The 26,934-nt window shown below is 43.3% G+C and overlaps 1 protein-coding gene across 1 annotated transcript; it reads left to right on the top strand.

Moving 5' to 3' along the window:
* The first annotated feature begins 475 nt into the window (after positions 1–475).
* Positions 476–21,412, top strand: LOC120060985 (carbohydrate sulfotransferase 11-like). Its single transcript, XM_039010445.1, has 3 exons — positions 476–1,026; positions 18,667–18,749; positions 19,760–21,412. The coding sequence occupies exons 1-3, from the start codon at positions 933–935 to the stop codon at positions 20,603–20,605; spliced, it is 1,023 nt and encodes a 340-aa protein (XP_038866373.1). The 5' UTR covers positions 476–932; the 3' UTR covers positions 20,606–21,412.
* The last annotated feature ends 5,522 nt before the right edge of the window (positions 21,413–26,934 follow it).

Here is a 26,934-nt window from a genome sequence, read left to right as displayed (position 1 = left end):
ATAAAATAGGCTATATTAATTTTGGCTACTCCGTTTTGTGTCAACATGCCATGCCTAAAAGATGAAATAATAATAAATAAATAAACTATTACTGTATTTTCATCCAAATATCAGTTTAAAATCGGAATATTTTTCAATTACACCTCATTTTTACAATTGAAGACAGTGTTCCAATTAACCCGTGAGAAATACCAGAGGGACATTTCACTTCCACCACTTTCAGTGTCATAGAAACTTCTTTACAACGTGAAGGCCTAATGGTAGCATGTAGCCTATGTTGTTTGAATAAAAAATATTATGAATGTAACACAAATATTATTTTCATACTAAGTAAAAGCTTAAAACTGTTACTTTGGTCCCCGGTCATCCCTAAGTATAATACATCTTGGAAGTGCTCAGATATACTAATGTCGGTCTATGTTTCGTATATCTCTGAGGCAAAGCTGTGGTGACAGTCACTGTTACAAAGTATTAGGGTTGGGTGTGACGTCAAGGCACAAGTGCCGCCGACCATTTTTCAGGGAATTTTAAGGTTGACAAAATTGAGGAAACAACAACTGTTGAATGATCGGAGAACTCTGATAAAACAATTCTATCATTTGGGGTTGTCAGGACATGTTTGCGATGAGACATTTCAGCGGAGCAGAAAATATAGATTGAATAATGTCATAATTTATCGGAACACACCAACAAAGACAACCGACATTCTGTTGCACATTCCAATATTTTCGCGGCTGTTATTTATTGTTGGATATTCATAGGCATAGGCGAATAGACTAATTGCTGAAGAGGCTGACCTAACGGTGCCACTTCCAACTTTTTCCGCATGAAGGTCAGTTCTTTCCCTTCTTTCGCAAAGCTGCATCAGACGAGCTGCCTCGCATGAGCCACCTCGGGGCGAGTGTTCTGCTCTGCCAGCTCGGGGAATCAGGATGAGAAAACCCAAAGTTGGACGAATGTTTCTGGCGACATGCGTTGGGTCACTTTTTATGGTCATATTGTACTTTCAGAACATCACAAGGCCAGGTAAGTTTCGAGCATCACCACACATCAGGGTGCTATGGGATGGTGCCCAAGATGTTCTTATAGGGCGACGTTTTGGTGTATTACATACACTGAGTGTAGGCTGTTTTTCATTTGGCTAGTCCCACTCATTTATTAAATATTATATTCAATAAATCGTTTATCACAAGCATCATGTCAAACTGAAATTAACTACCATGTCTGTTGCTCAATTTCTCCCTAAATTAGCATGTGTTGAGTTGAGACACAATGGAAGGGGTAAATGGCGGGGCATGAGTAAGAGCACTATGAGTGTGAACCATGGAATGTTTTGGTAGCCCCCTCTGAGAGACCCTTAAGCATTCCTGGGCCTTTTTGGACTAGTTTCCTCAGCTCTCCTGTGCTCTCCTGTGCTAGGGCAGAGGAAGAAGAAACATATACCCTTAAGGGATTGAGTGATACTGCGTGACAGAGAAAGATAGGAGGGAAGATAACCTAACCTAGCCTCACTCCCAGGTTATGTCTGAAGTTTTAACATATGTCTGAAGTTTGAACAATAGAGAGAATGAAATATAAACCATATATTTCTATGCCACAGTTTGCCGTTGTTATACCACATATATGGGGAAAGAACTATGTAATAAGTCCAGGTTCCTCATTTTACAGAGCCTCCAAGAGTAAGTGAGCAACCAAGGAAGGGACACTCTTACTATGCTATTACATTATGTCGTAGGATACTTTCTATTTAAACATTAAAGTTTTATAAGAATCATCCTTCCTATCCAACCATCTCCCAGGGGCGGACTTAGTGATTTTGAGGCCCCCCCCCCCGCTCCAAGCGCGTGCACAACATTTCTCAATGGGTTTTAGAGTAAAGATGTAATTTAACTGTAAATATGTATGACCTTTTAATGTGCCATTAACACAGCTAGTCATGATGTTTTCATCTGATTGTCAAACAAATCACTTTGTTTGGAAAAAAAAGGTAGGTTACCGGTGCACGTTCATCCAAAATAATTCCAGCATCCTGACAGTGCACTGTGCACCCTCCGACTTTCCTTCACTTCACAAGTGGCTGAAACTATCTTACCAGAAAAAGCACCCGAGTGAGTGAAATATCCCCCCTCTGTCCGACAACACTGTATGTAGTCCATGTACAGTATGTGATGCTGTCTGGCCCAAAAAAGAGTATGACTTGGCATACATGTATCCCTCTACAGTTTAAGGGTCCGTGGCTGGGTTTCCCCTTAATACAATGTTTTTAGTTTTCGAAATATTTAGGACTAACTTATTTCTTGCCACAAATTCTGAAACGGACTGCAGCTCTTTTTGTTAAGTGTTGCAGTGTAGTAGCTGACATGTATTGTTTGAGTCACCTGCATACATAGACACACTGGCTTTACTCAAAGACTAGACAGCTGCCTAGACAGCTGCCCTGGGGAATGCCTGATTCTACCTGGATTATGGTGAGAGGCTTCAATTACAGAACACCCTCTGTGTTCTTTTAGACGGGTAACTCTAACAGGGGCGGCAGGTAGCCTAGTGGTTAGAGCGTTGGGCCAGTAACCAAAAGGTTGCTAGATTGAATCCCCGGGCTGACAAGGTAAACATCTGTTGTTCTGCCCCTGAACAAGGCAGTGGCTTTACTCAAAGACTAGACAACTGTTCCTAGGCCATCATTGTAAATAGGAATTTGTTATTAACTGACTTGCCTAGTTAAATAAAGATAAAATGAAAAATGATCCACATTATAGCAGGGGTTGTAAAGCCATAACACACACATTTTTCCAGCAGCAGATTATGATCGATAATGTCAAAAGCAGCACTGGAGTCTAACAAAACAGCTCCCACAATCTTTTGATCATAATTTTGTCTCAGTCCTTTGTGTAAGTGCCATGCATGTTGAATGCTCTTCCCTATAAGCGTGCTGAAATTCTGTTGTCAATTGTATCTGGTCAACAGGGCGGGACAATTCTTTTTACAGTCTATGGTGAGGATGTCCGGAAATCACAGATTAAAACCCCATCAACCAACATATGTTGATGTATTTTGGATATGGTCTACAAATCGAATCAAATCAAATGTTATTGGTCACGTACACATATTTTACAGATGTTATCGTGGGTGTAGTGAAATACTTATGTTCCTAGCTCCAACAGTGCAGTAATACCTACTAACAATACAAAACAATTACAAAAAGAAAAGGAATTTAGAAATATAGAAATATTAGAAGGAGCAATGTCAAAGTCCGGGAACATAAATAAATATGTACAGTATTCCACATTTTGTTGCGTTACAGCCTGCATTCAACATTTATTAAAGTAAAACATGTTTTTAGACATTTTAGCAAATTTATTGAAAATGAAATACAGAAATATCTCATCTACATTCTGTGAGTATTCACACCCCTGAGTCAATACTTTGTTGAAGCACCTTTGGCAGCGATAACAGCTGTGAGTACTTCTGGGTAAGTCTCTAAAATCTTTCCACACCTGGATTGTGCAACATTTGCTCATTATTATATTATAAAATGTTCAAGCTCTTTCAAATTGGTTGTTGATCATAGCTAGAAAACCATTTTCAAGTCTTGCCATAGATTTTCAAGTAGATTTAAGTCAAAACGGTAACTCAGCCACTCAGGAACATTCACAGTTTTCTTGGTAAGAAACTCCAATGTAGATTTGGCCTTGTGTTTTATGTTATTGTCTTGATGAAAGGTGAATTCATCTCCCAGTGTCTGGTGGAAAGCAGACTGAACCAGGTTTTACTCTAGGATTTTGCTTGTGCTTAGCATTCTATTTATTCATTTTTTTATCCTGAAAAACTCCCTAGTTTTTGCTGATTACAAGTGTAACCGATGTGAAATGGCTACTTAGTTAGCGGTGGTGTGCGCTAATAGCGTTTCAATCGGTGACGTCACTCGCTCTGAGACCTGAAGTAGTTGTTCCCCTTGCTCTGCAAGGACCGCGGCTTTTGTGGCGCGATGGGTAACGATGCTTCGAGGGTGGCTGTTGTCGATGTGTGCAGGGGGTCCCTGGTTCGAGCCCAGTTAGGGGCGAGGAGAGGGACGGAAGCTAAACTGTTACACAAGCGTACCCATAACATGATTCAGCCACCATTATGCTTAAAAATATGGAGAGTGGTACTCAGTAGTATGTTGTAATAGATTTGCCCCAAACATAACGCTTTGTATTCAGGACAAAAAGTTAATTGTTTAGCCACATTTTTTGCAATATTACGTTAGTGCCTTGCAAACAGGATGCATGTTTTGGAATATCTGTATTCTGTACAGGCATCTTTCTTGTCACTCTGTCAATTAGGTTAGTATTGTGGAGTAACTACAATGTTGTTGATCTATCCTCAGTTTTCTCCTATCACAGCCATTCAACTCTATAACTGTTTTAAAGTCACCATTGGCCTCATTGTGAAATCCCTGATCGGTTTCCTTCCTCTCCAGCATATTAGTTAGGAAGGACACCTGTATCTTTGTAGGGACTGTGTTTATTGATACAACATCCAAAGTGTAATTAATAACTTCACCATGCTCAAAGGGATATGCAATGTCTTTAAAAAAAAAACGATCAACCAATAGGTTCTTTGCGAGGCATTGGAATCCTTCCTGGTCTTTGTGGTTGAATCTGTGTTTGAAATTCACTGCTCAGCTGAGGGACCTTACAGATAATTGTATGTGTGGAGTACAGAGATGAGGTAGTCATTCAAAAATCATGTTAAACACTATTATTGCACACAGAGTCCATGCATCACATTATGTGACTTGGTAGGCACATTTTTACTCATTACAAAGGGGTTGAATACTTATTTATTCATTTTTCATTTTTCATTAATTTCTAAATATTTCCAAAAACATAATTCCATTTTAACAGAATGGGGTATTGTGTGTAGGCCAGTGACAAAACATTCTGAATTGAATCGGTTTTAAATTCAGGTTGTAACATAACAAAATGTGGAAAAAGTCAAGGGGTGTGAATACTTTCTGAAGGCGTGTATGATGGTGTGTAGAGACAGTATATGAATAGAAAAGATGTGTACAGCAGTAGTTATATAGGATGAGCCTTGACTAGAATACAGTATATACAGTGGGGCAAAAAAGTATTTAGTCAGCCACCAATTGTGCAAGTTCTCCCACTTAAAAAGATGAGAGAGGCCTGTAATTTTCATCATAGGTACACTTCAACTATGACAGACAAAATTAGAAAAAAAAATCCAGAAAATCACAATGTAGGATTTTTAATGAATTTATTTGCAAATTATGGTGGAAAATAAGTATTTGGTCAATAACAAAAGTTTATCTCAATACTTTGTTATATACCCTTTGTTGGCAATGACAGAGGTCAAACGCTTTCTGTAAGTCTTCACAAGGTTTTCACACACTGTTGCTGGTATTTTGGCCCATTCCTCCATGCAGATCTCCTCTAGAGCAGTGATGTTTTGGGGCTGTTGCTGGGCAACACAGACTTTCAACCAAAGATTTTCTATGGGGTTGAGATCTGGAGACTGGCTAGGCCACTCCAGGAACTTGAAATGCTTCTTACGAAACCACTCTTTCGTTGCCCGGGCGGTGTGTTTGGGATCATTGTCATGCTGAAAGACCCAGCCACGTTTCATCTTCAATGCCCTTGCTGATGGAAGGAGGTTTTCACTCAAAATCTCACGATAAATGGCCCCATTCATTCTTTCCTTTACACGGATCAGTCGTCCTGGTCCCTTTGCAGAAAAACAGCCCCAAAGCATGATGTTTCCACCCCCATGCTTCACAGTAGGTATGGTGTTCTTTGGATGCAACTCAGCATTCTTTGTCCTCCAAACACGACGAGTTGAGATTTTACCAAAAAGTTATATTTTGGTTTCATCTGACCATATGACATTCTCCCAATCTTCTTCTGGATCATCCAAATGCTCTGTAGCAAACTTCAGACGGGCCTGGACATGTACTGGCTTAAGCAGGGGGACACGTCTGGCACTGCAGGATTTGAGTCCCTGGCGGCGTAGTGTGTTACTGATGGTAGGCTTTGTTACTTTGGTCCCAGCTCTCTGCAGGTCATTCACTAGGTCCCCCCGTGTGGTTCTGGGATTTTTGCTCACCGTTCTTGTGATCATGTTGACCCCACGGGGTGAGATCTTGCGTGGAGCCCCAGATCGAGGGAGATTATCAGTGGTCTTGTATGTCTTCCATTTCCTAATAATTGCTCCCACAGTTGATTTCTTCAAACCAAGCTGCTTACCTATTGCAGATTCAGTCTTCCCAGCCTGGTGCAGGTCTACAATTTTGTTTCTGGTGTCCTTTGACAGCTCTTTGGTCTTGGCCATAGTGGAGTTTGGAGTGTGACTGTTTGAGGTTGTGGACAGGTGTCTTTTATACTGATAACAAGTTCAAACAGGTGCCATTAATACAGGTAACGAGTGGAGGACAGAGGAGCCTCTTAAAGAAGAAGTTACAGGTCTGTGAGAGCCAGAAATCTTGCTTGTTTGTAGGTGACCAAATACTTATTTTCCACCGTAATTTGCAAATAAATTCATTAAAAATCCTACAATGTGATTTTCTGGATTTTTCTTTCTCATTTTGTCTGTCATAGTTGAAGTGTACCTATGATGAAAATTACAGGCCTCTCTCATCTTTTTAAGTGGGAGAACTTGCACAATTGGTGGCTGACTAAATACTTTTTTGCCCCACTGTACATATGAAGTGGGCCAAACAGTATGTAAACATTATTAAAGTGACCGGTGTTCAATAACTATGTATGTACTGTTGAAGTCGGAAGTTTACATACACTTAGGTTGGAGTCATTAAAACTCATTTTTCAACCACTCCACAAATTTCTTGTTAACAAACTATAGTTTTGGCAAGTCGGTTAGGACATCTACTTTGTGCATGACACAAGTAAAATTCCAGAAAATTATGTCATGGCTTTAGAAGCTTCTGATAGGCTAATTTACATAATTTGAGTCAATTGGAAGTGTACCTGTGGATGTATTTCAAGGCCTACCTTAAAACTCAGTGCCTCTTTGCTTGACATCATGGGAAAATCAAAAGAAATCAGCCAAGACCTCAGAAAAAAAATTGTAGACCTCCACAAGTTTGGTTCATCCTTGGGAGCAATTTCCAAACTCCTGAAGGTACCATGTTCATTGTAGAAACGATAGTACGCAAGTATAAACACCATGGAACCATGCAGCCATCATACCGCTCAGGAAGGAGACACGTTCTATCTCCTAGAGATGAGCGTACTTTGGTGCGAAAAGTGCAAATCAATCCCAGAACAACAGCAAAGGACCTTGTGAAGATGCTGGAGGAAACAGGTCTGATGAAACAAAAAACAAAAATTTGGCCATAATGAACATCGTTATGTTTGGAGGAAAATGGGGGAGGCTTGCAAGCCAAAGAACACCATCTCAACCGTGAAGCACGGGGGTGGCAGCATCATGTTGTGGGGGTGCTTTGCTGCAGGAGGGACTGGTGCACTTCACAAAATAGATGGCATCATGAGCATCATAAGGAAAATGATGTGGATATATTGAAGAAACATCTCAAGACATCAGTTAGGAAGTTAAAGCTTGGTCGCAAATGGGTCTTCCAAATAGACAATGACCCCAAGCATACACCCAAAGTTGTGGCAAAATGGCTTAAGGACAACAAAGTCAAGGTATTTGAGTGGCCATCACAAAGCCCTGACCTCATCCTATAGAAAATGTGTGGGCAGAACTGAAAAGCGTGTGCGAGCAAGGAGACCTACAAACCTGACTCAGTTACACGAGCTCTGTCATGAGGAATGGGCCACAATTCACCCAACTTATTTCGGGAAGCTTGTGGAAGGCTACCTGAAACGTTTGACCCAAGATAAATAATTTAAAGGCAATGCTACCAAATACTAATTGAGTGTATGCAAACTTCTGACCCACTGGGAATGTGATGAAAGAAATAAAAGCTGAAAGAAATAATTCTCTCTACTATTATTCTGACATTTCACATTCTTAAAATAAAGTGGTGATCCTAACTGACCTAAGACAGGGAATTTTTACTAGGATTAAATGTCAGGAATTGTGAAAAACTGAGTTTAAATCTATTTGGCTGAGGTGTATGTAAACTTCCGACTTCAACTGTACATAGGGCAGCAGTCTCTAAGGTGCAGGGTAGAGAACCAGGTGGTAGCTGGCTAGTTACAGTGACTAAGTTCAGGTCAGGGTACTAGGCGGAGGCCGGCTAGTGGTAATTATTTAACAGTCTGATGGCCTGGCTATAGAAGCAGTTTTTCAGTCTCTCGGTCCCAACTTTGATGCACCTGTACCTTCTCCGCCTTCTAGATGATAGCTCGGTGAGCAGGCCGGGGGTTGGGTATATTTATCTGTAACCACGTTATCATCCACAGTTTTTATTCGAGTACAGTCATACTGTACCATATAAAAAAATATCACAACAGCTGTGATGGAAACAGGAAGTTTCTGTACAATTTTATGAATGCTAACAGATAAATCTTTCGTTCGACATGGTGGGATCTTTGTGCCGGTAAAATGTATTATGCGAGAAATGGCGGTGGTAAGGCCTTTATGCGCAAGTATTAATATAATAACCATTATATCGAAGTAAACTTGGAGTCACACGATGATATGTTGTCTGGTACTCACACTACGACTAGGGAAATGCAGTTTATTAGGCTACACATGAAATAAGTTACGATGAACTTCACAGGGTGGTGAAAGTGCACAGGGATCTTGATGCTCCTTTCCAATAAATATTGAGGGTCGGATTCTGGTGACACGATGATTGACTGTCGTTTGACAAATACAAATATTCTTGCTCTTATCCATAATAATCTCATCATGTAGACTGCCAGTATCTGCGAGCTGTTGGCTAGAGTGCGTGTCCCAAGACCAGAGACCATTTAAAAATGTATTCGGTACATGAAAACTTAAGCGAAAAAAGTACAGTTTTTATCTGCAACAAGATAAACATCAGTGCTTGGTGACACAAAAAGGTGGAAACTAACTTGTTTCAGAATAAACATATCTGTGTATTTCCCTATAGTGAGTGTCTCTCCTCTGTGGGCAGAAGGATTCACACCTCGGACTTAGCAGTACTATGTCCAGTCTGAGAAAGAGCTGACTAAACGTGTGGGTGGGTGTACACACTTGTCAGTTACTGAAAGGTGCTAGATGCGCCAAGCCTCCTTTACAAGTCAGCTCAATGTGACATGTGAAATGTGAAAAAAATGCATGTGAAAATAGTTAACGTCTACTTTTCAAACAGGACCTTTGAGCCTTCAGATAATATTTGGTTTGTCTATACTCTCTCCTGACAGTCAAAGTCATGACATCCTTTTCGGTTGAGCGTGTCGTGAGCCCTGTACCATGGACTTAAACGCACATGATGATCAAAGGTCTGCTAGAGCAGACTTTCTCAACTCTTCCACATTTAGATTTTTCTGGTCTTGTTCTAAACCTCAAATACTTCACTGTCAGATATCATTTATATTCTAAATTCTTCTTCTTCTGTGAAAAGCTGACATCAGCGTAACTGAGTTACTGAAGTTACAACAGAAAGTAATTTCAAGCAGCAATGTATTCCTTATGAGATAATGATGTTGAAAATACTGTAAGTATTTTTAGTTAATAAACACATTTTGCTCACTGGGTTGGGCCCACACACACTTCCATTACTATGCTCTTTTACCATCACACACAAGCAACATCTTCCTACGTTGGCATCATGTGGGTCTTGTCTAGTCAACAAACAAGGCTGGCATATGTCCCAATCCCGCCACATGCCCACGGCACCATAGAAGGCTGAATCAGTCAAAAGCCACACCTGCTGGGTGTTTGTTCTTGCTGAATAAGCCATTGAGAGACGTTAAAAAGTAAATTGCTCACTATTTTAACACAAGTGTGGCCTGTTTATTCAATTTCTGGGGTGCTTTTGCTATGCAGCTGTGGTCTATCTGTATAGAAACAGCTATGGTCTATACAGCTATGGTCTATACAGCTAGTCTATACAGTTATGTTCTATCTATATAGATACAGCTAGTCTATATAGCTATGGTCTATATACAGTGCCTTCAGAAAGTATTCAGTCCCCTTTTTAAATAAAAAAAATCCTCAATAATCTACACACAATACCAAAAACAGTTTTTTTTATTTATTTTTTGACATTTATTAAAATAGAAAAACATAACTTATTTACATAATTTTCAGACCCTTTGCTATGAGACTCAAAATTGAGCTCAAGTGCATCCTGTTTTCATTGATCATCATTGAGATGTTTCTACAACCTGATTGGAGTCCACCTGTGGTGAATTCAATTGATTGGACATGATTTGGAAAGGCACACACCTGTCTATATAGGGTCCCACAGTTGACAGTGCATGTCAGAGCAAAAACCAAGCCATGAGGTCAAAGGAATTGTCCGTAGAGCTCTGAGACATGATTGTGTCGAGGCACAGATCTGGAGAAGGATACCAAAACATTTCTGCAGCATTGAAGGTCCCAAGAACACTGTGAGGAACCACCAAGACTCTTCCTAGAGCTGGCCGTCCGGCCAAACTGAGCAATCGGGAGAGAAGGGCCTTGGTCAGGGAAGTGACCAAGAACCCGATGGTCGCTCTGACAGAGCACTAGAGTTCCTCTGTGGAGGTGGGAGAACCTTCCAGCAGCACTCCACCAATCAGGCCTTTATGGTAGAGCAGCCAGATGGAAGCCACTCCTCAGTAAAAGGCACATGACAGCACGCTTGGAGTTTGCCAAAAGGCACCTAAATACTCTCAGACCATGAGAAACAAGACTCTCTGGTCTGATGAAACCAAGATTAAACTCTTTGACCTGAATGCCAAGCGTCACGTCTGGAGGAAATCTGGCACTATCCCTACGGTGAAGCATGGTGGTGGCAGCATCATGCTGTGGGGATGTTTTTCAGCGGCAGGGACTAGGAGACTAGTCAGGATTGAGGCAAAGATTTTTCTTTCTTTCTTTTTTATTTCACCTTTATTTAACCAGGTAGGCCAGTTGAAAACAAGTTCTCATTTACAACTGCGACCTGGCCAAGATAAAGCAAAGCAGTGCGACAAAAACAACAACACAGAGTTACACATAAACAAACGTACAGTCAATAACACAAAACAAAAGAAAAATAGAAAAATCTATGTACAATGTGTGCAAATGTAGTATATGGGGCTTTGGTGACAAAACGGATGGCACTGTAATAGACTACATCCAGTTTGCTGAGTAGAGTGTTGGGGGCTATTTTGTAAATGACATCGCCGAAGTCAAGGATCGGTAGGATAGTCAGTTTTACGAGGGTATGTTTGGCGGCATGAGTGAAGGAGGCTTTGTTGCGAAATAGGAAGCCGATTCTAGATTTAGTTTTGGATTGGAGATGCTTAATGTGAGTCTGGAAGGAGAGTTTACAGTCGAACCAGACACCTAGGTATTTGTAGTTGTCCACATATTCTAATTCAGAACCGTCCAGAGTAGTGATGCTAGTCGGGCGGGAGGGTGCGGGCAGCAATCAGTTGAAGAGCATGCACTTAGTTTTAATAGCATTTAAAAGCAGTTGGAGGCCACGGAAGGAGTGTTGTATGGCGTTGAAGCTCGTTTGGGGGTTTGTTAGCACAGTGTCCAACGAAGGGCAAGATTAAAGATGAACGGCGCAAAGTACAGAGAGATCCTTGTTGAAAACCTGCTCCGCAGGACCTCAGACTGGGCTGAAGGTTCACCTTCCAACAGCACACAGCCAAGACAATGCAGGAGTGGCTTCGGTACAATTCTCTGAATGTCCTTGAGTGGCCCAACCAGAGCCCGGGCTTGAACCCGATCGAACATCTCTGGAGAGACCTGAAAATAGCTGTGCATCGACGCTCCCCATCCAACATGAAAGAGCTTGTGAGGATCTGCAGAGAAGAATGGGAGAAACTCCCCAAATACAGGTGTGCCAAGCTTGTAGCGTCATACCCAAGAAGACTTGAGGCTGTAATCGCTGCCAAAGGTGCTTCAATAATGTACTGAGTAAAGGGTCTGAATTCTTATGTAAATGTAATGTTACCGTTCATAATTTTTTTTGCAAAAATAAAAAATAAAAACTGTTTTAATCAAGGCACTGTAGCTATGGTCTATACAGCAATGGTATATATATATATATATATATATATAGATACAGCTAGTCCATACAGCTATGGTCTATACAGCTATACAGGGAATAGTGAAACTGTAGCTTGCATCTTGTGATCTCCACATATCCAATGATAGGAGAAGCTAAAAGATGATCTTTTCAAAAAGAAAAATCTTCTGATTTATCTTTGGACTAATGTATAGAGTAGTGATAACCCACTGGGCACAGTTTAATTCAACATCTATTCCATGTTGGTTCAATGTAATTTCTATGAAATGACGTGGAAACAACGTTGATTCAACCAGTGGGTAGGGTTTAATTTGGTACCTTGACGTTGTTTCGCAACACTGAATCTCCCACTTCTCTGTGCACGGTGCATGTGGCTTCCACAAAAGCGGAAGTCATAATCAGTGACGCAGGCTGATGTGTAGAGCAGATGAGATGACAGAGATGTAGAGGGGGAAGTGTGTTTTATCAGAGCAGGAGTCACATGCAAAGTCACATGCTAGTCACAAAAAATACTTGGTCAGTGACACCTTTCCACGTTTTGTTTTGAGTCAAATGTTTTGAGTCAATATGTATTCAACCTCTGTTATGGCAAGCATAAATAAGTTCAGGAGTAAACATTTGTTTAACAATTCTCATAAGTGTCATGGACTCTGAGTGCAATAATAGTGTTTAGCAGGATTTTTTAACAACTACCTCGTCTCTGTACCCCACAAATAGAATTAGCTGTAAGGTCTCACAGTCGAGATGTGAATTTCAAACACAGATTCAACAACAAAAACCAGGGAGGTTTTCTAATGCCTCGCAAAGAAGGGCACCTATTGGTAGATACAATTTTAAAAAAGATGTACACATTGCATATCCCTTTGAGCATGGTGAAGTTATTAAGTACACTTTGGATGGTGTATCAATACACGTAGTCACTACAAAGATACAGGCGTTCTTCCTAACTCAGTTGCCGGAGAGGAAGGAAACCGCTCAGGGATTTCACCATGAGGCCAATAGTGACTTTAAAACAATTACAGAGTTTTATCGCTGTGATAGTAGAAAACTGAGAATGGATCAACAACATTGTAGTTACTCCACAATACTAACCTAATTGACAGAGTGAGAAGAAAGATGCCTGTACAGAATACAGATATTCCAAAACATGCATCTTGTTTGCAACAAGGCACTAACGTAATACTGCAAAAATTGTGGCAAAGCAATTCACTTTTTGTCCTGAACACAAAGTGTTACTGTATGTTTGGGGCAAATCCAATACAACACATTACTGAGTACCACTCTCCATATGTTTAAGCATAGTGGTGGCTGCATCATGTTATGGGTATGCTTGTAATCATTAAGGACTGGGTAGTTTTTCAGGATAAAAAATAAATGGAATGGAGCTAAGCACAGGCAAAATTCTAGAGGAAAACCTGGTTCAGTCTTCTTTCCACCAGACACTGGTAGATTAATTCACATTTCAGCAGGACAATAACCTAAAACAGAAGGCCAAATCTACACTGGAGTAGCTTACCAAGAAGACAGTGAATGTTCCTGAGTGGCCGAGTTATCGTTTTGACTTAAATCTACTTGAAAATCTATGGCAAGACCTGCACATGGTTGTCTAGCAATGATCAACAACCAATTTGACAGAGCTTGAAGAATTTTTAAAAGAATAATGGGTAGATGTTGCACAATCCAGGTGTGGAAAGCTCTTAGAAATTTACCCAGAAAGACTCACAGATGTAATCGCAGCTAAAGGTGCTTCTACAAAGTATTGACTCAGGGGTGTGAATACTTATGTAAATGATCAATTGAATCCATTTTGAATTCAGGCTGTAACACAACAAAATGTGTCAAGGGGTATGAATACTTTCTGAAGGCACTGTATACAAGGAGTACCGGTACCAAGTCAATATGCAGGGGTACGAGGTAGCTTTTTATTTTATTTAACCTTTTTTTTAACTAGGCAAGTCAATTAAGAACAGCAGGGATGGGGACTGGGATATAAAACACATGTGAAGTAGGAAAAACCCATCACGACAAGAGAGACACCACAACACTACATAAAGAGAGACCTAAGACAACAACATAGCATGGCAGCAACACATTACAACAGAGCATGGTAGCAACTTAACATGGTCCAAACATTGTTAGGCACAGACAACTGCACAAAGGGCAAAAAGGTAGAGACAACATGACATCACCTGAAGCAGCCACAAGAATCAGAAAGAGTGTCCGTGATTGAGTCTTTGAATGTAGAGATGGAGATAAAACTGTCCAGTTTGAGTGTTTTTAATTCTTGTTCCAGTCGCTAGCTGCGAACTGAAAAGAGGGGCGACCCAGGTATATGTGTGCTTTGGGGACCTTTAACAGAATGTGACTGGCAGAATGGGTGTTTTATGTGGAGGATGAGGGATTCAGTAGGTTACTAAGATAAGGGGGAGTGAGGCCTAAGAGGGTTTTATAAATAAGCATCAAACAGTGGGTCTAGTGTCAGGTATTAAGAAATGGACAGTTTACAGAGCAGTGTAGAGTGCAATGATGTGTCCTATAAGGAGCATTGGTGACAAGTCTGATGGCCGAATGGTAAAGAACATCTAGCTGTTCGAGAGCGCCCTTACCAGCCGACCTATCAATTATGTTTCTGTATTCTAGCATGGGTAGAATGATCATCTGAATCAGGGTTAGTTTGTCAGCTGGGGTGAAAAAGGAATGATTACTATAGAATAAGGTTAAGGGCAGAGAAAGCTTGTTGGACTCTAAGAAAGCTTTGTTGTAGAGCGTTCAACAGAAAATCCGGGGAGGGGCCAGCTGACTGTATAATCTACATATAAATGGATGAGAGAGCTTCCTACTGCCTGAGCTATGTTGTTGATGTAAATTGAAGTGCGTGGGGCCTAGGATCGAGCCTTGGGGTACTTCCTTGGTGACAGGCAGTGGCTGAGACAGCAGATGTTCTGACTTTACACACTGCACTCTTTGAGAGGTAGTTAGCAAACCAGGCCAAAGACCCCTCAGAGACACTAATACTCCTTAGCTGACCCACAGGAAAGGAATGGTCTTTAGCCAAGTCAATAAAAATAGCAGCACAACATTTCTTAGAATCAAGGGCAATGGTGACATAAGTTAGAACCACCACCTTTGGAAGATCTGTCTTGTTGAAAAAGGTTATAACCAGAAAGGTTAACATCAGTGTTCAGAACACTCTTTCTTAACCATGTCTCAGTAATGACCAACACATCCGGATTGGAGCTGTGAACCCACACCTTCAATTGATACATTTTAGGTAATGAGCTTCTAGTGTTAATATGCTGAAAACCCAGGCTTTTATGAGAGCAGAAATCAGTGAAGCAGAAATCAGAATTGCAGATCCACTCACTTAGATTTTTTTATGAAATCAGATGGCAACAAGATCATATTGTACAGCAATTTCATCAGGTAACATGAGTTCACAGCCGGCGAGAGGGGGTTAGGTCCGTGTAACCGATAGAGAGTCAGGGTCGCGAGTGTGGAATCAAGCATTGTCTGTCCCAGGATCAGGTAAACAAGCAAGTTCATAGTCAACAAAGCACGTTGGAGTCATGGAGCAAATGGCACAAAGCACAAGAAAAAAATGGAACAGCTTGGGGCTAGCCATTGTAAGTTCAAAGAGGGAATATGTACATGTAGGTAGGGGTAAAAGTGACGAGGCAATCAGGATAGATAATAAACAGAGTAGCAGCAGCGTATGTGTAGAGTGTGAAAGAGTGAAAGTGTGTGTGTGTCGAGTCAATGTGCATGTGTGTGTGTTTTGTGTGTGTGTGTGTGTGTCAGTGTAGTGCGTGTGAGTGTGTGGGTAGAGTCCAGTGAGTGTGCACAGAGCCAGTGCAAGAGAGTTAGTGTAAAAAAAAGGAGTCAATGCAAATAATCCAGGTAGCCGTTTGATTAACTGTTCAGCAGTCATGGCTTGGGGGTAGCAGCTGTTCAGGAGCTTTTTGGTCCTGGACCTTCCTCTGATACCACCTGGTATAGAGGTCCTGGAGGCAGGGAGCTCAGCCCCAGTGGTGTACTGGGCCATACGCACTACCCTCTGTTAGCAACTTGCCAAGCAGTTGCCATACCAGGTGGTGATGCAGCCAGTCAAGATGTTCTCAATGGTGCAGCCAGTCAAGATGTTCTCAATTTTCAGCCTCCTGAGGGGGAGGGGGAGGAGACATTGTCATGCCCTCTTCATGACTGTGTTGGTGTGTTTGGACCATGATAGGTCCTTAGTGATGTGAACACCAAGGAACTTGAAGCTCTTGGCCCGCTCCACTACAGCCCTGTCGATGTGAATGTGGCATGCTCGGCCCTCCGTTTCCTGTTGTCTACGATCAGCTCCTTTGTCTTGCTGATGTTGAGGGAGAGATTGTTGTCTTGGCACCACACTGCCAGGTCTCTGACCTTCTCTTTATAGACTGTCTCATCGTTGTCGGTGATCAGGTCTACCACCGCCGTGTCATCGGCAAACTTAATGATGGTGTTGGAGTCGTGCGCGGCCACGCAGTCGTGGGTGAACAGGAAGTACAGGAGGGGACTAAGCACACACCCCTGAGGGGCCCCTGTGTTGAGGTTCAGCGTGGCAGATGTGTTGTTGCCTACCTTCACCACCTGGGGGCGGCCTGTCAGGATGTCCAGGATCCAGTTGTCAGTTACCTTGACTTTGTTGTCCTTAAGCCATTTTGCCACAACTTTGGAAGCATGCTTGGGGGCATTGTCCATTTGGAAGACCCATTTGCGTCCAAGCTTTAACTTTCTGACTGATGTCTTGAGATGTTTCTTCAATATATCCACATAATTTTCCTTATGATGCTCATGATGCCATCTATTTTGTGAAGTGCACCAGTCCCTCCTGCAGCAAATCACCCCCACAACATGATGCTGCCACCCCCGTGCTTCACGGTTGGGATGGTGTTCTTCGGCTTGCAAGCCTCCCTCTTTTCCCTCCAAACATAACGATATTCATTATGGCCAAACAGTTCTATTTTTGTTTCATCAGACCAGAGGACATTTCTGCAAAAAGTACGATCTTTGTCCCCATGTGCAGTTGCAAACCATAGTCTGGCTTTTTTATGGTGGTTTTGGAGCAGTGGCTTCTTCTTCGCTGAGTGGCCTTTCAGGTTATGTCGATATAGGACTCGTTTTACTGTGGATATAGATACTTTTGTACCTGTTTCCTCCAGCATCTTCACAAGGTCCTTTGCTGTTGTTCTGGGATTGATTTGCACTTTTCGCACCAAAGTACGTTAATCTCTAGGAGACATAACGCGTCTCCTTCCTGAGCGGTATGTCGGCTGCGTGGTCCGATGGTGCTAATACTTGTGTACTATTGTTTGTACAATTTTTTGTCTTGGCTGATTTCTTTTGATTTTCCCATGATGTCAACCAAAGAGGCACTGAGTTTTTCAATTAGCCTATCAGAAGCTTCTAAAGCCATGACATAATTTTCTGGAATTTTCCAAGCTGTTTAAAGGCACAGTCAACTTAGTGTATGTAAACTTCTGACCCACTGGAATTGTGATACAGTGAATTATAAGTGACATAATCTCTGTAAACAATTGCTGGAAAAATGACTTGTGTCATGCACAAAGTAGATGCCCTAAACGACTTGACAAAACTATACAAAACGGAAATTTGTGGAGTGGTTGAAAAATGAGTTTTAATGACTCCAACCTAAGTGTATGTAAACTTCCGACTTCAACTGTAAACAGGTTACCTTGGCGTTCCTGAGCACAGGGACTGTGGAGGTCTGCTTGATACATGTACATATTACAGACTAGGTCAGGGAGAGGATGAATATGTCAGTGAAGACATGTTATGAGTACACGTCCTGGTAATCCATCTTGCCCTGCGGCCTTGTGAATGTTAACCTGTTTAAAGGGCTGAGTCATATTGGCTACGGAGAGCGTGATCACACAGTCACTTGCAAGGTGGATGAGATTTCATCAAGATACGATCCTCTCACACATAATTTTAGAGTTTTTGTTGTGTTGAATCTATGTGATAAGACCTCTTGACCCACTTTCTCATTTCCTTCTATTGTTTCTTTCTCTCTCTCTCTTTCTCTCTATTTCTCACTCTGTCCCTCCCTCCCTCCCTGTGAGATGTAAAGCAATCCTCTGCATTCAACTGGCACATGTGCAAATCCAATCCGTTTCCTCTCACTAGTGAGGAGGGCCCCAACACTGACATGCCTCCAGCCCTGAGGTGCTGGGGCTCATGTGAGATCATTCACCATAAGGTAAAACATACTGAAATGAGAACTCAATGGGCTACTGTACTACAGTGTGCTATAGCAGCACTGGCCACAGTCAGATTTGCTTGACAAGGTGAGAGTTATAGAGTCGGATACTGTTCAGGACAGCGCAACCAGTAAAGAATATGATGTCTTTTTGTATGCCAAAAGGATGCTCAGTGAGGCCAAAGTTCCTTGAACATCGAGTACCCGTCACTAATCACTAAAGAAAACAGACAATAATGCCCTTTTCAGATGATTCATCTGTTTCGCTTTTTCTCCCTCTCTGTCTTTGTGACTGTAGCTGCGGAGCAGTCTGGGGGGAAGGGCATCGCCCCAGGGAAGACCAGGAGAAGTCCACTACAGACCCTCTACAACGGAGACCAGGTGACTAGCTTTAGAATGGCCCCATTCTATCATGCCTTGAATGTGTGTGAACACTCACGGTTATGTACTGTTTATTCACCTGATGTTGATGTCTAATTGGTTCCAGATGTGTCACACACAGGAAATTAAATTTGACAAAGCAATGATCTTGGAGAACCACTTTGACACGTTTGATTTCTCAACAAATGGGTAGCCTTTGGTCTCTGAACTGAATTATTGCTGCTACACATTAAATATTGTTACATCATACTACATACCAACCACCTTTGTCTTTAACTTTCCTCAGAGGTAATGGCTCAAGCGTTACTGCAAGACTGAGTTGAGTTCATTTGATTTGCCTTAGAAGTTATGACTCAGGTCCTTAGTGGTTACTATAAAAACAGTACCCCCTCTTCCTCCGAGAGACAAAGCTCTCTTTTTCAGCTCCAATATCCAAAATCTCAGGAATCCAGTGTATGCTGAGTGATACTGCATCTCTCTCTCGCTCTCTCTCTCTTTTTTTCTCTCTCTCTCTTTTTTGCTCTCTCTCACACAGAGAGCAGTTAGTTTGGTGCTGCTGATGCAACTAATCTTATGTGTTGTGTTCCTTTTTCTCTTGGACTCCGTCCACCTGGCAACCCCTCTATCTTCTGTTCATTATTCACAGTGGGTCAGCAACACAAAGCACCATACCCATCCTTGATCCTTCTATTGCTTCCTCATTGCTCAAATCAAGCCGCCTCTTTTGCTTCTCTTTATTATAACGTTAAACACTTTGTCTACTGCATGTGACTAGTGCCACAGGCTGTCTACTGGGAAACACAGTGGATGGCCTTGATGTTGCAATGCCAATTCCAGTTCATTTTACTAATCCGACAAGATAGATTAAAACACTGACAGATGGCACAATTGTTTTAGTCAGAGAATGTGGCTACATGAAGATGTTATCACTTGGAGAGATGAAATATTTCAAATTACATCTAAATGTGAGTGTTGATCTTGCATGTCCCGTCCTCTCTCTGTGACCGTAGTTGGATTTGTCTGCAGTGCAGACGTCTCTGCGTGGTCGGCGGGAGCTGCTGGAGGAGGCGTGTCTCACCCACACCAAGAAGCGACGGGTGTTGACCCCAGACGACCTCCGCCACCTCATCGTGGACGATAAGCATGGCCTGCTGTACTGCTACGTCCCCAAGGTGGCTTGCACCAACTGGAAACGCGTCTTCATGGTCCTGACGGGGGACGGACGCTACCACGAGCCCCTAGCCATCCCTGCCAACGAGGCCCACGTGGCTGGCAACCTGCGCACACTGTCAGAGTACTCCACCTCTGAGATCAACCGCCGTCTGCGCAGCTACCTGAAGTTCATCTTTGTGCGGGAGCCCTTCGAGAGGCTAGTGTCGGCCTACCGCAACAAGTTCACCCGCAGCTACAACACGGCCTTCCACAAGCGCTACGGCACCAAGATAATCCGCCGGCATCGGCCCCAACCCCAGCCGGATGCGCTGGAGCGGGGCAACGACGTCTCCTTCCAGGAGTTTGTGTACTACCTGGTGGATCCCCGCACACAGAGAGAGGAGCCCTTCAACGAGCACTGGGAGCGGATCCACTCACTGTGCCACCCCTGCCTCGTCCACTACGATGTGGTCGGGAAGTATGAGACTCTGGAGCAGGACTCCCGCTCTGTGCTGCGGCTGGCCGGCGCTGACGGGGAGGTCCACTTCCCCACCTCAGGCAAGAGCACCAGGACCAACGGGGACATGGCGGCTCAGTTCTTCCACAACATCAGTCCCTTCTACCAGAAGAAGCTGTACAACCTTTACCGCATGGACTTCCTGCTCTTCAACTACTCCAACCCAGAGTACTTGAAGACTAGATGAGGGCGGCTCTCTCCATGTCAACCGGGGATTTAGTAATCAATCTGTTTGGCTCTGTAATTTGTAATTAATCTGGGTGCGTAGAGCTTGTAATTGATGTTCCAGATGTTATTTATACGGGCCTTGCCAGTGGGGGGAATCACTACATTGTCAGATGTAAGAAGTTCATGGGCATAGGTGGCTGACCTTGGAGTCGCTATATTTGCTTTAATCCTCCTCATGTGGCCTAGATAAGAGAGAAGCAGGTTCTTCTTTTACAATTGAATGTGTCGAGGGTTGTAAACGAACTTGTTGTGTGTATCACAGAATCCCTCGACTATGCCTTCTTCTTTATTTATACAATTGTAAGAGTATTTATTGTGAATATAGACTGAGTCATGGACAGAGCGCATTGGGTGAGGACATTCTAATTCATGCATTTCTTTCTGCTTGCACATACAGCATGTTTCTTTGGCTCTTGCACATCTTCTGTAGCCAAGAATGTTCCTCTGGGGACAAAGGGTGTCATAAAACTTACATAAACCACCAAACAAAAGAAAGCATAGTCCACAAATAAAGAAAGAAAACCCCCCAATAAAAATAAGCAATTTACTCTCTAATGACAGAAATATGAGGCTTGCATAAACCCAATATGAATTGAACCAGTTTAAATGGTATGTCTTGCATGGTAGCATCTTTTTTCTAATAAACAGTGAAGTCCTCATTCATACTGTACCATGTCACAATTTTCCCACATGATAAAATGATTGCCACCTGTTCATTGATGTTACATAAGCAACAGATGATAGTAAATATGTTCTGATAAACAATGTATGCTGGTTATATAAAGCCTGGCAGGCAGATTGCCTGCAGGTAGGGAGTTAATTACAGAAACGGCACATGCTTTGCAGAGTCACCTCTTCTCTCTCTATTTAGCTCACGTCAGACTGAGCAAACGGTGCATAGCTGTGGTTTGGGCCAAGGCAGCCCTTCATCAGAGCACTCCTTGTTGAACTGTGGGTAGCCACCTAGGGCTAACTACCTACCTACAGGGGCACTACATGTTAAAACCAGATAGGCCGTCTGGTAAAAAAACTAATATTAAATTACATATATAGCATGCAGTAGCAGTAAATAAAATTCGTTTTCATGACTGTTGATGTTATGCCTCATTGCAACCTTTTGGAACAAAGTTTGTCCATAACAACGGTATACTGTACAGTGCATTCGAAAAGTATTCAGGCCGCTTCACTTTTTCCACATTTTGTTACGTTACAGCCTTATTCTGAAATTGATTCAATTGTTTTTTTCCCTCAACAATCTACACACAATACCCCATAATGACAAAGCAAAAACTGGTTTTTAGAAAATTTTCCAAATGCATAAAAAATTATAACTGAAATATCACATTTATATAAGTATTCAGGCCCTTTACTCAGTACTTTGTTGAAGCACCTTTGGCAGCGATTACATTCTTGAGTCTTCTTGGGTATGAAGCCAACAAGCTTGGCATACCTGTATTTGGGGAGTTTCTCCCATTAATCTCTGCAAATCCTCTTAAGCTCTGTCAAGTTGGATGGGGAGCATCGCTGTACAGCTATTTTCAGGTCTCTAGAGATATTCGATCGATCGGGCTCTGGCTGGGCCACTCAAGGACATTCAGATACTTGTCCGAAGCCACTCCTGCGTTGTCTTGGCTGTGTGCTTAGGGTCATTGTCCTGTTGGAAGGTGAATCTTCGGCGCAGTCTGAGGTCCTGAGCGCTCTGGAGCAGGTCAAGGATCTCTCTGTACTTGGCTCCGTTCATCTTTCCCTCGATCCTGACTAATCTCCCAGTCCCTGCCAGTGAAAAACACCCCCACAGCATGATGCTGCCACCACCATGCTTCACTGTAGGGATGGTGCCAGGTTTCCTCCAGACATGACGCTTGGCATTCAGGCCAAAGAGTTCAATCTTGGTTTCATCAGACCAGAGAATCTTGTTTCTCATGGTCTGAGAGTCTTTAGGTGCCTTTTGGCAAACTCCCAGTGGGCTGTCATGTGCCTTTTACTGAGGAGTGGCTTCCGTCTGGCCACTCTACCATAGGCCTGATTGGTGGAGTGCTGCAGAGATGGTTGTCCTTCTGGAAGGTTCTATCAGAGTGACCATCGGGTTCTTGGTCACCTCCCTGACCAAGGCCCTTCTCCCTTGATTGCTCAGTTTGGCCGGGAGGCCAACTCTAGGAAGAGTCTTGGTTGTTCCAAACTTCTTCCATTTAAGTATGATGGAGGCCACTGTGTTCTTAGGGACCTTCAATGCTGCAGAAATGTGTTGGTACCCATCCCCAGATCTGTGCCTCGACACCTGTCTCGGTGCTCTACAGATAATTCCTTCGATCTCATGGCTTGGTTTTTGCTCTGACATGCACTGTCAACTGTGGAACCTTATATAGACAGGTGTGTGCCTTTCCAAACCATGTCCAATCAATTGAATTTACCACAGGTGGACTCCAATCAAGTTGTAGAAACATCTCAAGGATGAACAATGCAAACAGGATGCATCTGATCTCAATTTCGAGTCTCATAGCAAAGGGTTTGAATACTTATGTAAATAAGGTATATATTTTTTGTTGTTGTATCTTACCACCCTTTTCACCCCCCTTTTCTCCCCAACTCCCCAAGGGGCGCGGGAGGCGAATGTCGAGTCATGCGTCCTCCGAAACATGACCCGCCAAATCGTGCTTCTTAACACCTGCCCGCTTAACCCTGAAGCCAATTGCACCAATGTGTATTAGGAAACACCGTTCAACTGACACCCGAGGTCAGCCTGCAGGCGCCTGGCCCACCACAAGGAGTCGCTAGAGCGCGATGAGCCAAGTAGAGGAGGGTTTGCCCCCCCGGCCAAACACTCGCCCAACCCGGACGACGCTGGGTCAATTGTGCGCTGCCCTATGGGACTGCCGATCAAGGCCGGTTATGATACAGCCCGGGATCGCACCCGGGTCTGTAGTGACGCCTCTAGCACTGCGATGCAGTGCCTTAGACCACTGCGCCACTCGGAAGGCCCTCTGTTTTTTATTTTTAATACATTTGCAAAAATGTCTAAAAACCTGTTTTTGCTATCGGGTATTGTGTTTTTGCTATCGGGTATTGTGTGTAGATTGATGAGGTAGCATTGTTATTTAATCCATTTTAGGGCTGTAACTTAATAACATTTGGAACAAGTCAAGGGGTCTGAATACTTGCACTGTATTTACCTTGCTGGCAAATATTGCAAACAGCATTTATTTGCATCAACGCAAGCTATAGGCTATGTGTTGAGGTAGCAGTGGTGTGGAGGACATGTTCCTATGTTGGAAATAAATTTGCTGACTTGAAATAGAAATAGCCTCTCCTAAGAGTTTCCCGTTTTAAAGTGTATTTGTCACATGCATAGGATATAGCAGGTGTAAAACAGTACAGTTAAATGCTTACTTGTATGTTAGCTCTTTCCTAACAATGCAGTATTCAGTATCAAGGTGAGTGGAAATAATATAAAGGAATAATATACAGTACAAATATAAAGTAAGAAAACACATGAGAAGTATGGAAAAACTACATAAAAAAACATGAGAATGCAAGTCATATACAGGTTCAGTGCTAGTACCGTAATGACAATGTGCAGGAGTACTAGAGTAATTGAGGTAGATACTGTATGTACATGTAAAAAGTGACTGATGGCAGGATAATTAATAATCAATATAGCAGGAGCGTAAGTGGTGAGGGGTGTGTGCATGGTGATTTGTGTGGCGTCTGTGAGTGTGAGTATGCGACATGGAGTGCATGTCCATGACTTATAATCATATCATTTAACCTATCTGATTTGTTTGTTTCCTTGTTGAAGTGCCGGTGTGCATTACACATTTCGCAAATTAGTCTACGAGTCATCGGAAAAATGTATTGGTTGACGAGAATAAGCAGTCATGGAACAAGTTATTGAAGTGTGTGTTTATGGAAAACTGTTGTTTATCATATATGTCCATGGGAAATTACGCGTTTATGGTAGAAATGTGTTTTGGGGCTATCATGATGGAACATTCCTAGTGGGAGGGAGTTCCTGGAAGGAGTACCTAGGTGCTCAGTTGGCCTTTGCCTGGGAGAGAGCAGGCTGGGCAGGTAACAGGTTGGCTAGAGTAGAGTTATACCTGGGGGAGAGCAGGCTGGGCAGATAACAGGTTGGCTAGAGTAGAGTTATACCTGGGGGAGAGCAGGCTGGGCAGGTAACAGGTTGGCTAGAGTAGAGCCATCATATATGTCCATGGGAAATTACGCGTTTATGGTAGAAATGTGTTTTGGGGCTATCATGATGGAACATTCCTAGTGGGAGGGAGTTCCTGGAAGGAGTACCTAGGTGCTCAGTTGGCCTTTGCCTGGGAGAGAGCAGGCTGGGCAGGTAACAGGTTGGCTAGAGTAGAGTTATACCTGGGGGAGAGCAGGCTGGGCAGGTAACAGGTTGGCTAGAGTAGAGTTATACCTGGGGGAGAGCAGGCTGGGCAGGTAACAGGTTGGCTAGAGTAGAGTTATACCTGGGGGAGAGCAGGCTGGGCAGGTAACAGGTTGGCTAGAGTAGAGTTATACCTGGGGGAGAGCAGGCTGGGCAGGTAACAGGTTGGCTAGAGTAGAGTTATACCTGGGGGAGAGCAGGCTGGGCAGATAACAGGTTGGCTAGAGTAGAGTTATACCTGGGGGAGAGCAGGCTGGGCAGGTAACAGGTTGGCTAGAGTAGAGCCATACCTGGGGGAGAGCAGGCTGGGCAGGTAACAGGTTGGCTAGAGTAGAGTTATACCTGGGGGAGAGCAGGCTGGGCAGGTAACAGGTTGGCTAGAGTAGAGCCACACCTGAGTTTGGTTACAGGCAAAGCGTTGTTGCCAGAATAGTTTACACTGAGAATATCTTAGATTTATTCAACTCTTTGTTAACCTCCTGTTTGTTATTTTCTGTACAAAGTTTATTTGCCAATTAGTCCTGCACCTGTTACTATTGTAAATAAAATTCTCTAAGAGAGGTGAGCACCAGAACATCCTGTCTGTCTCCTCACTGTCCGATCCGGTTTCTGCTTCACATATGGTGGTAGCGGTGGGATCCCATGCCATGGACAGTGAAGAACTGACCACAACGCTACCAAACTGGTGCGACAAGAAGGAGGCCAACTACCTGTGGGGGTGGCTACACAATCAACGCTACTGGGACGACGCCACTCTTCTGGTAGAGTAACTACAAGGCTGTTTCCCTGACGACTGGCAAAGGTGGGCGAAGCTGTGTCCAGCAAAGGCCCTGGACGAAGGGTTCTTCAGAGCCCAACGGTTTTTGCTGACGCTGTTGGAGTTTGACCTTCCAGTTGATGAGCCCTGCAGCTGTCATCTACAGTGCACAGACCATCACTACTGCAATTACTGCCTGCAGACTGACCACAACTGGGCCAGCTGGCCGAAGGCATGACCTTTCTACATGTGTGTTCCATCAGATGTGGGCTGAGACAGAGAGTCCATGATCCATATGCAGGCCGAGCCCATCACAGAGCTACTGGAGACTGGGGCTGGAGCCCTGGGTGGTCCTGTTCCATCTGAGGGGATGCAGGCTACTGATATCGCTACTGCTGCCATAGGTACAGAGGAGCTGCCTGTTGGTGAAGTGGCACTGGAGGAATCTGGCCTATCGGAATCAGAGCCTGAGTCACCAGAGCAGTTTTCCAAATCTGAAGTCACAATGTTCCCTGATGCATATCCTGAGTGTGTTGGAGAGGCGGACACCTCTCCAGTGTTTTCTGGCCCTGAGATATGGCCTACTACACCGCTGCCTGCTGAGAGCTGTGCTGCTGCAACACATCTGACCGAACCTTCCATGCCCCATGCTACCCTTACCCTGAGCCCATACGGCAGCCTGGGTACATTGTCGTGTATCACCTGCCACTGTGGGTGGTGCTATTTCCCTATGAAGATGGCCAATCTTTTCCACTGTTCTTGATGCTGGTTCCATAAGGTTGCTGGTCATTTAAAGGGGGTGGAACTGACTACTACTGTACTTACTGTACCTGCTAAAGACACTTGGTGATGCACCTTGTGCGTCATGGAGAAGATGGAAGGTATGTCATGGAGCGCATGTCTGTGACAATGACACTAAAATAAATGATTGGTTGGAGAAGGACTCTTTGTTGTATCTCTTCAAGGTATAGCCAATAATCCTCATGAGGGAACATTCCTACCGGAAGGGAGTTCGTGGAAAGAGTACTTAGGTGCTCAGTTGTGTGTATGTTTGTGTGTTTGTGCGCGGGAAAGGGAGGACACCCGTTGTTTACCTATTCAATCGTCGTATTGCTTGGGGAAAGAAGCTTTCTTG

This window comes from Salvelinus namaycush, chromosome 16, assembly GCF_016432855.1.
Source record: "Salvelinus namaycush isolate Seneca chromosome 16, SaNama_1.0, whole genome shotgun sequence".
Classification (NCBI taxonomy): Eukaryota; Metazoa; Chordata; class Actinopteri; order Salmoniformes; family Salmonidae; genus Salvelinus; species Salvelinus namaycush.
This window is presented reverse-complemented; position numbering and strand designations above follow the sequence as displayed.

Excerpts from the sequence above, each read along its gene's own strand:
- LOC120060985 (XM_039010445.1), top strand. The coding sequence starts at position 933 with ATGAGAAAACCCAAAGTTGGACGAATGTTTCTGGCGACATGCGTTGGG. Across the intron at positions 1,027-18,666 it reads TCAGAACATCACAAGGCCAG|CTGCGGAGCAGTCTGGGGGG; the intron begins GTAAGTTTCGAG and ends TTGTGACTGTAG. Across the intron at positions 18,750-19,759 it reads CCCTCTACAACGGAGACCAG|TTGGATTTGTCTGCAGTGCA; the intron begins GTGACTAGCTTT and ends CTGTGACCGTAG.